Source organism: Pongo abelii, chromosome 1 (genome assembly GCF_028885655.2).
Source record: "Pongo abelii isolate AG06213 chromosome 1, NHGRI_mPonAbe1-v2.0_pri, whole genome shotgun sequence".
Classification (NCBI taxonomy): Eukaryota; Metazoa; Chordata; class Mammalia; order Primates; family Hominidae; genus Pongo; species Pongo abelii.
Genome location: NC_071985.2, coordinates 186,780,128 through 186,796,410, shown reverse-complemented (window position 1 = coordinate 186,796,410; position 16,283 = coordinate 186,780,128). Strand labels below are relative to the sequence as shown.

At 53.1% G+C, this 16,283-nt stretch overlaps 1 protein-coding gene and 1 long non-coding RNA gene across 7 annotated transcripts; one reads left to right on the top strand and one right to left on the bottom strand.

Moving 5' to 3' along the window:
* The first annotated feature begins 315 nt into the window (after positions 1-315).
* Positions 316-4,510, top strand: LOC129050989 (uncharacterized). 6 transcript variants are annotated; one of them, XR_008514935.1, is made up of 5 exons: positions 316-651; positions 814-1,068; positions 1,205-1,302; positions 2,529-3,171; positions 3,681-4,486. It is a non-coding gene; the product is annotated as an uncharacterized LOC129050989 (long non-coding RNA). The 6 variants fall into 6 exon arrangements; XR_008514930.1 differs by having other exon boundaries at positions 316-871; positions 987-1,068; positions 2,776-3,171; XR_010135876.1 differs by having other exon boundaries at positions 316-1,068; positions 1,205-3,171; positions 3,681-3,956; positions 4,448-4,510.
* Positions 4,511-10,792: 6,282 nt separating this feature from the next.
* TMEM275 (transmembrane protein 275) lies at positions 10,793-13,356 on the bottom strand. Its single transcript, XM_024243412.2, has 3 exons — positions 12,282-13,356; positions 11,768-11,870; positions 10,793-11,476 (listed from the first exon to the last, which is right to left on the bottom strand). The coding sequence occupies exon 3, from the start codon at positions 11,387-11,389 to the stop codon at positions 10,856-10,858; it is 534 nt and encodes a 177-aa protein (XP_024099180.2). The 5' UTR covers positions 11,390-11,476; positions 11,768-11,870; positions 12,282-13,356; the 3' UTR covers positions 10,793-10,855.
* Between the last annotated feature and the right edge of the window lie 2,927 nt (positions 13,357-16,283).

Here is a 16,283-nt window from a genome sequence, read left to right as displayed (position 1 = left end):
AGAAGTGCACACGTCTCTGACCTCGAAGGGCTTACGGCTAACAGGAGGGGCAATCTGAGGCTAGATTCAGGATCAATCTAGGGCAAGACACAGCTCGATTAGAGGTCAGAGTTGGAGCTCAGAATGGGCCATGGCAGGACTCAGTTTGGGGCAGGGCCGGCTCAGTCTGTGACTGGTGCCAAGTCAGTCACAATTTCATTTCTAGCACTGACTCACTGTGGACCATTTAATAAGCTGCTAGGCTTCTGGGAACCTCTGTTTCATCATCTGTAAAATGGGGAGGTCTCTGTCTACCCCGAGGCTTGTGGGAATTGAGTGAGGTAATAATGGAAGTGAAGGATTAAGCTTCTGTTGCCACCACTAATGACTCCAAGCCCGGCGCCCTGGGGCTCTCCTCCCCCAACTCCTTCCAGGCCGGGGAGGCTGCGTGGCCCTCAGCCATGTCTCCCGCTGCGGGAAACTGCCACCTCAGCCTGGGATCCTTTCCAAGAAGAGTCTGGAGATTTCACAAAGCCCTCTGAACAACAAAAGTTGCAGAAGCGATATTTCCTCCTGGGGTTGACCGCCCCGTGGCTCCTTTATCTTGGCAGCCAGGCTTGAAGAGCTGTTCTTGGAAAGAGCCTGTGTGGGCGTGTGTGGGTGCACGTGGGTGTGAGTGTGTGTACAAGCTGCTCTTTGTTGTTGGTCTCACCTGAGCGGGGCGATAGACCCGCAGGCCTGGGTCCTTCCCAGGTCACCCTGCTCATCCCCTGGCCTCTGCACAGCATGTGCTGGGCAGCCAGGAGGGAGGGAACACATTCTTTTTTACCTTAGGATTCTCCTGAAGAGAACTCCAGGACACAGGAGCCCCGGTGCTTCAGGAAGAATCCAGGTTAGCTGAGGCGGAAGCTTCACGACAGGGGGCTGAGGCGGAAGCTTGACAACACGGGTGATTAAGGGGAGGTAAAGGCAGGTGCTCATCGGCCCGCCCCTCCCCGTCTCCTCAGCACGCACAGCCCCTGTGGAGGCAGGGCCCGCAAGACGTGTGAAAGGCTCACCTCCTTCAGGTTTACCTTCAGTCTGCCCTCGGTAAGCTGCCTAGAAAGGACCACACAGCCTGCAAGCCCCAACCTGCCTCTCGGACTGTGGGCTATTGGAAAAGCCCCTCTCTGGGCCCCAGTCCCTATTCGTTTTTTTAAAGACAGGGCCTCACTCTGTCACCCAGGCTGAAATGCAGCGGTATGATCACAGCTCACTGCAGCCTCATCTTCCTGGGCTCAAGCCATACTTCCACTTCAGCCTCCCAAGCAGCTGGGACTACAGGTACGCATCACCACGCCCAGCTAATTTTTGTATTTTTTGACAGAGGTGGGGTTTCACCATGTTGCCCAGCCTGGTCTTGAACTCCTGAGCTCAAGTGATCAGCCAGCCTTGGTCTCCCAAAGTGCTGGGATTACAGGTGTGAGCCACCACGGCCAGCCCTCAGTCCCTATTTTTTTTTAAGTGGTGCTTTGGACAACTTCTGAGCCTGATTTAAGTGCCCCACCCTGCCGGGTTGGGTGGAAGCCATAGATACATAGAAGAATAACTGAAAAAGCAGTCATTCTTCTGTCTGCCTTGTCACCTCCCTCTCCCACACTCCAGCCACCAGGGGCCTGCAGAGCCCAGGAGGATGGACAAGGTGTGGGGGCAGAGGTCGCCTACTGAAGAGCCAGGCCTGTTGAAGTCTGGCCATTTCTGCTTCAGGTTCTCAGAATAGACATCCTCATGGGTCTCTAGTTCGGCCTCTATCCGGGGAGGAATCACTGATACCCAGCTCCTATCCAAAAGCCTGAAGGGGTGGGCAGCTCACTACCTTCCAGGGCAGCCTACGCCAGGGCTGTTGGAAAGTTCTTCTTCATGTTGTCTGAAATCTGCCACCCAGTAGCCTCCTTGTCAGGCCTGCCTTGGCCTGGGAGCCACATAGAACATGTCTTTTCACGCTGTTGTGGAGTGTGTCACCCAACTGGTGTGGCGCCTCACACACTCACTGTATCCTCTCCCTGGGTACCTCTGCTCTGTCCGTCCCTCCTCCTGGGGAGAGGCTTCACTCTTCAGAGCCCAGCCACATGCCACCCGCTCCAGGAAGCCTTGCCAGATTATCACAGGGGAGGGAGATGCCCCTCCTTCTCTTGATGCCTCTGGCCACTATATACAGTTCTCAACCACTGCCAGATGGAGCTCCCTGGGCAGAAGCTGGCATGGCATACAGCCTGGTGCAGAGTTTGTGTTCAATCAGTACTGAACTTGTTAAATTAACTGGGAAGAGCATGTGAGGGACAAGCTCTGCTGAGGACCTCAGGGAACCAGGCTTCTGTCTGGGCCTTGCCATGGCTTTGCAGTATGGGCTTGGGCAAGCCCTGGCTTTTTCTGGGCCTCTGTCTCCTGTGTAGAGGTTGGTCACGGTGGTCCATACAGGTGCCTTTCTCAGGCAGCCTTGGTTTCCAAGAGTCTTGCTGCGTTTTGTCTTCCATGTAATATCATCCTGTTTCCTCAATTGTTCCATTCAGAGCTTCTTCCCATGCTGGGTCCTCCTGGCTGGGGGTGCAGATGGGGCTTAGAGGTCATCAGAGGGCAAAGGCACAGCAGCCTGGGGCAGTGGAGTGAGCGGATCTCCTCGGACAGCATCCAAGGACAGGTGGTCCCTCTGTCCTCGAAGGCCCTCTCGCTTTTCCTGGCTGCCTCCCTCATGCCATCCTTAAGAGATGAGGCTAGGTCCAAGGCAGTGGCCATGCCACAGCCTCCTCTCTCTTCCAGAGGACATGGCCCTGTCCTGGTACAGTCTCCTAGTTCTCGGCATCAACATCCAGAGTTTAGGGACCACGCCCCAGTCTTCGTGAGGTGCATGGGAAGTCAGCATTAGTTGACTGAGCACCATCTGCGTGGAAGATGCAGCCCCGTCACTGGGAATACGGTGCTGAGCAGGACAGCACCTGACGTGCGAGGGGGAAGACAGACAACAAATACATAAGCAATGGAAGGTACCTCCGGCAGGCCAATTAAAGGTTATGAAGACACTACGACCAGGAGTGAGGTGGGGGCTCAATGCATGGCTGGAGGAGACAGATGGAATGACTAGACCAAGAGTGAGGCCAAGATGACCAGGCAACACAACTGCTAGGTGGACAGATATGAGGAAAGAGCCTGGCCCAGGTCTGGAGGCAGGACTGAAGGCTCCTGGGGGAAGGGATGGGGTGGGGAGGTGCGATCTATTACGCTGATGACTCTGGGCCCTAATCCTGTGCCAGGCCCGGCGGGTAATGTGTGTGTAGGGGGAGGGGAGCACTCCTGCTGGGGTGTAATTTCACGCTGAAGGGCCTGATGGGGCGTCCCAGGGACTGATCCTTTCTGGATCAAAAAACCCACTTCCCTTTGTCGCATGCAGGGCGATTAGCGCCTTAACCCTTTGTGGGCTGGCCCAGGGCCAGCCCTGCCCCATCTCACCTCCAGCCCCTTGGGATCTTAGCCCAGAGCCCTTTGCCTTCAATCCAGCCAACTCCCTGACCTGGTCTTTTCTGCAGGGAGGGAGAAGCTGTTGACTGAGGAAAGCCAGGGGCTGGATTCTCAACTTCTGTCTGTGTCTGTGTCCCTGTTCCCTGGCACCTAGCTCCCCGAGGCCCTTGTGCCCCCAGAGAAGTGAGCTCACCATGCCATCTTTTCAGGTTCCTCTTACAGCTTGGATCAAGTCCAGTTGCCTTCAGCAAGCCTGGGATCTAGTCTAATCCACTGCCTTGTTTGGGGATACCCCAACTCACAGCATTCTCACATCCGCTGTGATGGGGAGCTCACTACCTGCTGGCAACACAGCCAGTACCTTCCATTCCCACTGACCTCTCATGGGGAATGAACATTGACCCCAGGAGGCCAGGACCATTTTTCCAGCAACATCTCAGAGACATCCCTGGCCACTTTGTCCAACAGCAGCATTCCAGGACTGGGTAGGTCATCACAGCCCCCTGCATCCATCCCCTCTTTTGCTCACGTACTCTGATTCTTTTCAAAGATTCACCAGGAAGTTGTCTCAGCTTCTTTGGCTCCAATGATGTTGTCCCCTTCCCTTGGGGAAGTCCCCTTGGTCCTCCCAAGGCTAACTGCAATGCATCCCTGGGGCGGCTCCTGCAAGTTCTCCCCTCGGGAGCTCCCCTAGGGTGGGGGAGAAGGCAGGGACCAGGCTGGGCCTCCCCTAAGCTCCCTGGGTCTCTAAAACCCCAGCCCCATTAAAAGAATGCCCCTAAATGTTATTTACACTTTGGAGTCTTAAAAACCATTAACAAAAGCCACTTAATTCAATTATCTTCCCGGCTGGCTCAGTTCTCAGCTCTGAGCGCCAGCCTCCCCTTGTCGCACCCCCACCCTGCCTGTCCCCCCACCACTGTCATTGTGTCGGGCTAATGAGGTAAACTGAAGCGAGCCCTGTCCCCCCTGACAGGTTTATGAGAATTTAATAAAGCGTGGCCGGGACCAAATGAGTTGCCTCAGCCTGGGAGAGCTCATTGTCTTTGGCGTCAGCGTTTTTTGACTCGAGCCGCCCCCCTCCCCCGCCCCAGCTCCTCCCTGGCTTGGCCCCCATCCCCGCCCTTGGTGCCTCCCTAGGTGAGCCTGGAGGCTGGTGGGCCCTGCAGCGGGAGGGCACCCAGGCTGAACCCTGGGGATGGCAGAAATTAAGTTGGTCAGTGTGCCCTGGGGAGGGACTGTGCTGTCCTTAGCCCTCACCTACCACACCTTCACACGGTGCAGACTCCAGGAACATACTGGGGCCTCGGGGACTTCCCAAGCAGCTGCCTCATGCTCCTATGTCTTGGCCGCTGTCAACCTGAGGCCCTGCTGGAGCCGCCTTGAGCCTGATTCACCTTTTCTCGCCTGTTTGGAGCAAGCAGCCAAAGTGAGCTCCCAGAGGGAGGGGCTTCTCTTCCGGCTAGGGCACGGGTTGGGGGCATGGGGCCCTCAGTCTGGCCTGGTTCCACCCCTCGCATGGAATGTCCCTCCTTATTTTCCTGGAAAGCTAGCAAGGGGTGGAGCCCAGACTGTGGAGCAGAAGGGAGTCGGAAGTGCAGATGAAGGGGCAGCCAGTCGGGAGGCTCCCCAGATGGACAGGCAGGCAGAAGAGGCCCCGCCCCCACAGCTGTGGGGATACCTTGAGAAGGTTCCTAGCTGCCCTTCTTCCCTCGTGTCCTGGGCAGCCTAGAACCGGCCTTTCTCTGCCTTTCCTCTCAGGGGTCCAAGGTCGAGGAGTTTCTGGACCATTTGGAGACCCAGAATTCCTTCTCTCCCCAACAAAAGTGGTTCCAGGAATTACTTCCTTCTCAGACTAAAGCTTGGCCTGACACAAGAGCCTCTTCTGGAAGGTCCTTAACTCATTGGGGTGTTGGAAGAGCAAGTCTTAGGGATCAAGGCCAGTTTGTGACCATGATAAAAGCTCAGTTGTTGTCCAGGGTCAGGATTCAATGCATATGGATCAGGGTCAGAGTTCAGGTTGGCACCAGATTCAGGGTCAGGCTCAGTGATCAGAGTCAGAGTTCAGTGTATGGACCAGGGTCAGCGCTATCTGTTCCCAGGGTCAGGGCTCAGTCTATGGCCAGAATAAGGGCTAATGTGTGTCCGTGATCAGTCTGTGTGCAGTCAGGGTTCACTATATGGTAATGGTCAGGGTTTAGTCTATGGACTGGGGTCAGAGCTCAGTCTGGGATCAAGGTCAGTGTTTGATGAATGGACAGGCAGGGTCAAAACTCAGAGTGTGACTAGGGTCAAGTTCAGTCTATGATTAAGGTCAGGACACAGTATGGACTGGGGTGAGGGCTCAGTCTAACATCAAGGTCAGGGTTTAGTCTATAAGCAGACTCAGAACTTATCTGTGACCTTGATAAAGGCTAACTAAGTTTCTGTCCAAGATCCAGGCGCTCTCTGTAATAAGGTCAGGTTCCAGGGTTGGATGGGTCACTTAGTAAATCTGAGTGACCTAACTGCCCCTCTTCCCCCATTTCTTAGGGCCTTGGACCTCAGAAGACGAAAAGGCAAAATTGTGCAGTCTGGTTGGGCTGAGTGGTGTCTATCTCCTGCCATGTGCCCGGGGTGCCCTCTGGTGGCAGTCCCCAACAGTGCCGATTTCCTCAGGCTTGGTCCCTCCATCTGGCCATATCCTGCTTTGGGGAGCCTGGCCCTTAGGCTGGTCCTTTGGCGCCGATCTAGTCAACCCTTCCTTCTTGTGCCATCCCACCTCCCCACAGAGAAATAGAAAACTGTGCAATTGGTTAGGGGAACTCCCAGACATATGAGATCTTCTCCCTTCCTGCCCAGACTTAGGCATCTTGACAAACCCGTATTACTGGGGACCTGGAATCTCAGCTGTGCGATGAGATCCACAACTTTTCCTTCCTCCTTCAGTCCAGACGTGCTTATTGAGCACCTACCTTGTGCCAGGTGGGCACCGAGGGTACAGCTGTGAACAAGTCAGAAGTTCTGGCCTCTTGGTGCTCACATTCCACTTCTCCCTAATCCCCCACTCCTAGTCCACAGCTCTCATCAGGAAGGCTCCTGGCATCACAGAAGGCCGAGTGGGATTCAGAAGTCAGCAGTGTGGGCTCCCTGCTCCCCCAGAGTCTGTGGTTAGACTATTCTAGCTTCTGGGTTCTCTGTCTTCCTGTCTCCTCGGAGTTTCACCACCACCCACATGCCGACAGCTTCTACGTCTCCATCCCAGTGCCTCCTCTTCCAGAACTCAGAGCTGTGGCTCCAGCTCCTGTGGGACAGTCCCTCTGGGCTAACAGGTCTTTTGCCTTACCAGGATGTCCCTTTTTTCCCAAAACCAGATCCTCCACCATACATTCTGGTGCTCAAACCAAAATTTTAGAACTTCCTCAGGATTATTCTCTTTCATGTCCCCAAAACACTCCCCCAGGAGGTGCAGAATCTGTCCACTCCAAGCAACCACCCTAGTCCCAGCGCCCGTATGTCTCACTGCCGTGACCTCCTAGCCTGCCCCTCCTAGCCTTGCTTTCCCTCTTTCCCCTTGCCACTCTGTTACTTCCACACAGCAGGTGGAGCAGTCTTTACCATCATAAATCAGATCATGTCACTTCCCTGCTTAAAACCCTCCAGTGGCTCCCATCTCACCAAGAATCAAATCCCAACTCCTCACCCGGGCTTACTAAGCCCTCCATGAGCTGAGCAATACCCCCTCCCCGCCTCTCCAGCTTCATCTTCCACCTCTGTCTCAACAGCCTTTATTTCTTGTTCTGACACACGAAGGCCAGTTCATTCTCACCTTTAGGGCTTTGCACTGGCTGTTTCCTGAGCTTGAAATGTTCCTGCTCTAGACCTTTGTATGGCTGACTCACCATTCAGAGCTCAGCTTAAATGCCACCTCTCAGAGAAGAACCCCCAACCATCCGACAAGTGCCCCTATCTATCACAACATCCTATTGTAATTTTCTGTGTAGTGCTGTTCACTAGCTAAGCTTTTTTGGTCTCATTTGCTCACTTATTTAATTCTTTATTGTCTGTCTCCTCCAAATAGAATGTGAGCTCCCTGAGAGCTTGTTCATCATTATATTCCCACATAGCAGGGAACATAGCAGGGCTCAGGAATTCTTAAATTAATTAGTAAAAAAAAAAAAAAAAAACGATTCTAAGGCCGGGCACAGTGGCTCACACTTATAATCCCAGCACTTTGGGAGGCCCAGGTGAGAGGACTGCTTGAGCCCAGGGGTTCAAGATCAGCCTGGGCAACATAGTGAGACCCTGTCTCTACAAAAAATACAAAAAATTAGCCGGGCATGGTGGGGTGTGCCGGTAGTCCCAGCTACTTGGGAGGCTGAGGTGGGAAGATCACTTGAGCCTGGGAGGTTGAGGCTGCAGTGAGCTGCGACTGTGCCACTGCACACCAGCCTTGGCAACAGAGAGAGATCCTATCTCAAGATAATAATAAAAAGAGGTTCTAAGTGGCTGCCCTCATTTCTCCTAGAGGGAGAAGCATGGGGGAAACCTCATTTCCCTTAATGAGCTCCCTTGTCCGGGCCAGCAGTAGTTTCCCCGGGGAGGCAGGGGCCACTCACCACGTGTAGCACCCTAGAGCCCCCCGACCCCCAGGCCCTGGGGAGTACCCCTCCTTTAGAAGGACCAGCTCTGTGTCCTCTACCACAGTCCCTGTGCCTCTGAGGATAGGCCCTAGTGCCTCAATTCTTAGGCTTTCAGGGCCTAGGGTGGGAGTGGAAGGTTTTACCCTCCTTCCAGGGCCGGTCTGCCGCATCCCTGCAGGAACTACTGGTCCCTGCTTAAATTCCCCAAGGTCAGGGAGCTTGATGCTTCTGTGCTGTCAGAATCGTGTCCTCTCCTCAACAGAAACCTGCCTCCCAGAGGCCCTTTCAGGGCCTGGAGCCTGCCTGGGAGGGGCCTGCAGAGGTGTGAGACAGAGCACACCCTCCAGCCTCACCATGTGTAGGAGAGTGGGGCTTCCCTAGGGCCTTGCTGGCCATATTGCCCTAGAGGGGCCTGTCCCTGGGTGTCACCCAGGGAAGGGGTGTGAAGTGAGGAGTCCCCATGGTGGCAGACTGGAGCTGATGGGAAGGTGAGCCCTGGGGCACTGGATGTGGAAAATCTCTTCTGGTGTGCCCGTGGAGGAAGCGGGGCAGAGAAAAGACAAATGATGACCTTCAGCTGGGTGTGTAAGTGGAAGGGACTCCGGGGAGCCAATGTCCCACATTCCCTGATCCATTCTACCCACACCATTGATCCATGTCCCACTGCCCTGAGTTCTTATCGTAGGCTCACTCTTCCTCTGCAGCAGCCAGGCTTGCAGAACAGGATCTGGAAGTCTTGTGGGGGAAGAGGAAAGAGAATTTAATTCCAGGCATCTAACAACAGGTGGGAGAGGGGTTTGGCTGAGGCTAGCATTGCAGGGCTAGAATCCTAAAGTGGTAGGAGATGGGTAGTTCCGACCACACCCCAAGGCTGCATCAGCGGTGGCCCCTCTCACCTACTGCTCTACCACAGCAGCAGGTGGCATCTGAAGCTGCAGACCAATGCACCAGAAGAGACAGGACTGGAGCCTGGGGAAGTAGCCTTCCTTACACACATACAGGGTAGGGTTGGGGAGCTCAGAGAATAGGTCATCAGCTGTAGGTACTGGGTGCTTCAAAGGTTAAGGCCCATTGACACGTGCAAATTAATAGAGGTGGCCTGCTCAGCACCTGCTCAGGCAGATTTGCTCTTCTCTAGGTCAGTGGGAGAGGGAGACAGCAGGAGAGGCAGAGGCGGAGATGGCGCCAGAGGAAGGAAGAGCCCAGGGCTGCTGGGAAGTGTCTGGGTCATGGCAGAGTAGTAGCAAAGCCTGTCTTGGAAAGAGAAAGGGAGGCTGGTGATGAAGCCAGGAGTGGCTGGGCAGGGAGTCATAGCCAGCCGGGGGCAGTGGGTCAGCATGTGCCCCAGTCACTGCTTGCCTACGTACCTGCATGGAGATGAAGGGCTGGCCCAGAGTTGCAGTGTCTCCTTCTCAGTCCCCTGACCCCTTTTCATTTTTGCAAGGCAGCCCCTATTCCTCTACTTGGCCCCCTCACCTACCCCCTCACCTGGACGAACCACAGGCTGGGCCCAAACTCGGCAAGTCCAGCTAGCCTGGGCAGTGTCTAGGCTTTGCACAGGCCCCTGGAGCGCTTCTCCCCTCACCCTGCTCAGTGACCATGCCCTCAACCACTACTGCTGCCCTCACACCTCCACATGCATGCGTGATGTCAGACTGTTACCCAAACGCTGCCACTCCCCACCTCTTACAGGAGCCAGGCAATCACACCCACAGTCACACTCCTATGTTCATCCAGTCCCCCAATCTGACACATCTGTTCCCACATTCATGGGCACACAGTCTTAGATACAGTCTTCTAGGTGTCCAGGAGGGGCTGGTACCAGGATGCTCGGGCACTCAGCCACAGGCTGGGAGGGCCCCAGAACCCAGGGTGCTTAGCCAGAGGCCCCACAGCCACCCCCCACTCCAGGCCTGCACTGTCACAGAGGACTGACTCCAAAGGTGCTTTATTGAGGAGTAAGGCACTGCAGGAATGCATGGTGTGGCACAGTCAGGGTGGCTGGGGACCAGCATTGCTGGCAGTGAAAGTCACACTAGGACTTTCAGGGCTGCAGAAGCCCCCTCACCACTCACCTCTGTCAGGGCCCCAGTCTCAACTACTCCTGCTCCTAGTCAGACAGAAAGGGTGGGGAGTGCTCACCCCGGCCCTACTTCTAGGGACCATCCTGGCTCAAGTCAGGGCCACGGCTTCTCAGCCAAATGAATCCCAAAGGTCATGCTGGGGTAGAAACAAGGAAGGTGGGGAGGGGTAGGAGAGGGGGGCTGGAAGCCTTTCACGGTGTGTGCAAGGACAGAGACAGCCCAGGCTGACATTCAACCCTTCTCCCTCTCTTCCTCCCACCTCACTGGGGGGACTGGCACTGCTGGTGGTTAGCCCCTTCAGGGTGGGTGCTCCTTGGTTCACAGTGCCCAAATGCCAGGGGGAGGGTGGCAGTGTCAGGGTTCCAGGGTCCAGGGGCCTACTTTCAGCAAGCTGGATGGATAAGGTTTACTAGGGACCAGAGACCCCACCTAAGGGGCCAAGGCTCTGCTGCTCCCTTCTTTGGGGTGTGACCCCTGACACCATCACCACATTCTACCCAGGAGTTTGGGAGATGGAAAAGATGAGGCCACCTGCGCCCAGCACCAGACCCTTGTAAAAAACAAAGGAAGGAAGGAAGACAAGGTTTTCTTTTTTCTTTCTTTCTTTTTCCCCCTTAAATGGCACTGAAGGAAGGGGAATGAATCTGGACAGCGGAGTCACGGCGGGGCCCTGATCCGCTAGGGGGCGGCCCGCTCCCGGGGTGGGTTGAGCTGGACTCCTTCTGAGTGCAGCGCGCAGACGGCCGCGGGCGCCGGGGCCTCCAAGGCGAGGGGGCTGGGGCCGGGGCTGGAGCGGCCGGAGGATGCGGCGGAGACGGCAGGGCTGAGCTGCACGGCCGTGGTGTCCTGTGCCGTGGGCTCGCTGCTTTCCATCTCCAGCGCCACGGGCCCGGCGCGGCCGCCACCCTGGCCCGGGCCCGCCGCGGCCGCCGAGCGCTCACGGGGCGCGGGGCCCCGGCGGCTACACACGCAGCAGGCCGCGAAGAAGCCGAGCGCCAGCACCAGCAGCGCCGGCCCCACGACGAGCAGCGCATTGTGCCCGGGCAGGAAGGAAGCGAAGGCGCCTGCCAGCGTCACGTTCACGCCCGCCAGCAGCGCGCACAGACCGCAGGCGCAGCACAGCGCCGGCGACGGCAGGCCCGGTCCCCGGCCCCGGGCGCGTTCCGCGGGCGCCGGGACCGGTGGCCCCTCGCTCTTTTCTGCCGGCGGCATCGGCCTGTGCACGCCAGGCACGCATCAAGCTCCCTTCTGCCGCCGGCTCAGAACAGCCCAACTGCCAGGAGCCTCCTCACGCTCGTCCTGTGGGCACACAGCAAGAGGGCGGCGTCAGCAGGGTATCTTGATCGCCAATCCTAGGCTCCGTCTGTAGCTACACTGAGCGCCTGAGTGGGCAGAGGTCATCTTGGCCAGCCCCCTGCCTCTGCCTCTGGGAAGCAACAAACCATCCCGTATGTGAAGAGTCGACTTGTTGTTTCCCCATCTAGTTCCGGGGGTCCCTCGTGGCCAATCTTGCCATCCTCCCTCTCTCTTCACTTTTTTGTCCTCCAAGCAGACGCTGCCCCTCCAACCCCTCTCCTCCAGGAAGCCTACCTGAACTCATTTGAGTGAGATAATGGCTGGAAAGTGCTCAGCACAGTGTCCAGTTCAGCTTAGGTGCTCATCACATGGTAATCATCGTCGTCAGTAGTCCTAACTAGAAGGCAAATGGCAGCTCTTGGGATTTAGGCAACTCACTCCCTCAAGTGGAAGAGGTCTTGGAAATCATCTGACCTTGCCCCCACCCCCACCCCCTTATTCAGATGAAGAAACCGAGGCTCCCAGAGGCCTAGCAGTTTCTCCAAGATCCAGAACCGGGACCCAAATGACCATGCCACTTGGCCTCAGCATCCCCACCCTAGGCTCCGGTAGGCATAGCAATGACACTGACTCTCCTGAACATCAGATGAGGCCCTGGAGTGAGTGGCCACGTGAGAGTGAGGATCTCCTGATGGTTCAGACGGTCAGTGAGAGGGCACAGTCCCCACATCGGCTGGCTTGGGCTGGAGCAGATCTAAGGCACCAGGGCCCTTTCTAGACTGGGCATTCTATTAAATTCCCATCCTACCTCCATTCCACTCCCCATTGTTCTACCGTTGAACCTGGATTCAAAAGCCTAATTGCTGGATGCTAGAATTCCTTTCTAGGATTCTCTAGATGTCTCTGGTTCTGGGATCTATCACTGGATTCTAGAATTCTGGAAATGCATGCAGAAACAAGAGTAATAAAATTAGAGTCTAGGGATTTATGATTTCTATTTGAGAATTCTGTTCTATAATGCATAAGATCATAGTTGGTACAAAGGCCCTCAAAGGACGAGATCTTAGCTAGTGAGCTGTGTTAGAATTGTGGGGAAAAAATGCCAGAAAAGGGTCTTGGATGGGGATGAAAGGGAAGTAATCAGATGGTACCGCGGGTCTGAGGGGAGCAGGCTGGGTGAGGAGCAGTGAGTGAGTGCGACCTTCACAGGGGGCGTGACTCTCCTGCTTCCGTCTTCTCTCCTGTAACGTGGGGCTAATTATAGAACCCACCTCATAGGGTACAGTGATAATTAAATACTTTAAGCTAAATAAAGCGCTTAGAACAGTGAGTATTTAATAAATGTTAACCATGCCCTTGTAGTGCTGGTTGACAGAGAAGGGAGCCATGAAGTCTCAAATCTGGGAGGTTGGTCATGTTGGTTTTGGAAACAGAAAAGTTGGGCTGTCTCCCAGGTGGAGGTACCTTTCTGAGTGTCCAAACCCTATACCCAGTGGAGTTGGAGAAAGCTTGATGACTGAGTGAAAATGAGGGCTAGTGTCAGATCCTTCACTTGCGACACACAGGATGCGCAGGTCAGAGGACTTGAAAGGCCACCTCCAGGCCTGTCCAGAGCTGATGACTCCAGGGCTTCCTCTCCTGGCACCATGCTGAGAGGTGGCAGCTCTACTGAGACTTCAGCCAGAATCACCTTGTTGCTGTACCAAGCTGGCAGGAAGTCAGAAATCCCCAAATCTTAGCAAAGAAAGCACATGTTGACCCTTGAGGGCATCTACAGACCACAGATTCCTGAGGAAGCTCCTCATCTGCATGAACATTTGCTCTCTAACCTGCTGCTGATGGTTCTGCCAGGCAGGGATAGCAACCACTAAAAGGGTACAGCAGTTTACAGTTTGCAAAGCACTTTTACATCTATGATATCACAATCTACTACTGCTTGATGCCTATTAATAGCTATATTTTGGCTGGGCGTGGTGGCTCACACCTGTAATCCCAGAACTTTGGGAGGCTGAGGCAGGCAGATCGGCTGAGCTTGGGAGTTTGTGACCAGCCTGGGCAACATGGCAAAACCCTGCATCTATTTATTTTTTTTTATGAATAAAAAGAATAAAAAAATTTTTTTAAATAGCCACATTTTGCAACTGAGGAGACTGAGGCTCAGAGAGGGAAGTGGATTGGGGCTCTGGTGGCTGGACTAAAAGGAAGAATAGACATTCTGAGACCAGAGTCAGAAAACAGATGAGCTGGCTCACACCCCACACAATCTTGCTTAATTTTAAAGAGAAGGATTTGATCCCCAGGAGGGGCTGTGAGATTCCCAAATCTTCCCCTTTCAAGCCTCTCCCGAACCTCATTCATCAACATCTGACATTATCTGAAAAAGGCAGGGGTTCCCTTCCTGTGGGGAGGGCTCAGTATGAGGGTGCCCCGATGGAGAGGAGAGAGTCTGGCTCACCTCACTTCACATCAGTCTCCTGGAAGCTGACATTGGATGAGGGTCAGGAAGGCCCTGCAGGCTGGAGAGTCCAGGGATCTTGCTTCTCTTTTATTTTTTTGAGATAGAGTCTTGCACTGTCACTTGGGCTGGAGTGCAGTGGCGCAGTCACAGCTCACTGCAACCTCCGACTCCTGGGTTCAAGTGATTCTCTTGCCTCAGCCTACTGAGTAGCTGGGATTACAGGCACCCAACACCACGGCCAGATAATTTTTTTTTTTTTTTTTTTTTTTAGTAGAGATGGGGTTTCACCATGTTGGCCAGGTTGGTCTCGAGCTCCTGACCTCGTGATCACCTGCCTCAGCCTCCCAAAGTGCTGGGATTACAGGTGTGAGCCACTGCACCCGGCCAAGATCTTGCTTCTTTTCCCATACAGGGAAGACTCTCCTTTGCCTTTGGGTTTTAGCAGTTTTACCGTGATGTGCCTAAGTGAGTTTTTCTTTGTATTTATCCTTCTTTGTAGATATTTGCTTTGTATGTATCCTTCCTGGTGCTTCTATAATCTGTGGCTGCATCATATTGCCCCACAGTTCAGAAAACATGTCAGCTCTTATCTTTTCCCCATTCTCTTTCTCCTCTCCTTCTGGGACCTTTATTGCTTGTATGTTCAGCCATTTGCTATTGTCCCACATGTCTCTTTTACACTTTATTCTATATTTTCTAGCCTTTTCCTTCCTTCATTCTCTCTGTTTCAGTCTGGATATTTTTCTACTATCTAGTTTACTAATCCTATTTTCACATGTGTCTTTTCTGCTGCTAAATTCATCAATGGGGTTATTGATTTCATTTGTTATAACTTTTCAGTTCTGGAATTTCCACTAGATCCTTTTTCATAGATTCCAGTTTTCTATTGAAAGATTCCCTTGTTATTAATTTTCTTGAACATATTAAACCTTCTAGAGTCCATATCTGAAAACTCCAACATCTGGATCTCCAGTGGGCTTGTTTCTATTGTCTGTTTTATTGCTCTTGTCTGTTTTATTGCTTTTGTTCATTTGGTCTTATCTCCTGAAATGCCAGATAATTTTTTATTGAATGTCCAACATTGTGTATAAAAAATTATAGAGCTAGCATGAGGCTCTGAATGATACTATCTTTCTCCAGAGGGGATTTGCTTTTGCTTCTGACAGGCACCTAAAGAAGGACAGGCCACTTTAACCCAATCTAGGATTATACTGATTGGAAACTTTGTTCCAGTCTTTCTGAGTCTAGTCTATATCTGGTTAGCCATTATTCCTAGTGTTGCTTTGGTCTTCCCAATAAAAACTGTAGGTGTTTAATAGTACTCTTTCCTTTTTTAGGCCCCAAATTCAAATTTGACTCCCCAGTCTCATGACCACTGCGTCCTACAAACTGGAAAATGCCTTTAGGGAAAAATCAAAATCTAGTATTACTTCTCTCCACAATCTTGGCCCCCTCAAGTCCTCACTGCCTTGGTAGCTCTCCCATGCCTTTAAACAGATTTCTTAAATGCTTAATCCAGCTTTTAAAGTTATCCTCAGCAGGTAAATTGGTCTGATAGAAGCTAGTCTACTTTAGCCAGAAACAGAAGTCTAGATGATAATCTGAAATTAGCACGTTTAGATCTACAACTAAGTTATGCTATGCTAAGCACTTACAATAATATCTAATTTAATTTTTACAACATAAGATTAAGTATTACTTTTACATCTCCATTTTGCAGATGAGGAAACTGAGACAGAGAAAGATTAAGTAAACTCACCCCAAACCACTCAATTGCAGTGGTGGTGCCAGGATTTGGAATCTGGTGTACTGATCCAAAGCCTGAGCTCTCAACCTAGCACAGTGCTAGATTTGCTAAATGTCTGTTGAATGACTGAGGCACAGGGCACAGGCTCTTCTGAGGCCCTGTAGATAAGCTCCTGTAATTAGAACTTACACTGCTCAAATGTCAACCACAGAGGAAGACAGGTTTTCTCTGGTTCAAGGAAGGTAAAAATCACTTTGCTTCTTCCTTGGTTTAGCAAACTAGGTTCAACAGAAAATAATTCCAGCCCAGGGGCTGAGCTTCTAAGTGCTAATTGCTAATGAATGATTGATTCTTATCTGCTCCTGGGAGGCAGAATGACTATAAGACAAAAGGACCTCTGCCCTAGGCACAACAAGGACTAAGAACATGTGGGTGTTGGGCTTATTCCTGAGGTTGCCCTCCACCCTGGTTAATTGGGATCTGGGAGTGTGCAGGGGTGAGGTGTTGAGGCTGCTCAGCTGTCGTAATTCAATTTGCACCACCATTTCATCTGGTGGACTGTGGCCTCCCGCGGCTGCTGTTGCAGTGTTGGTTCTGTTTTGTTG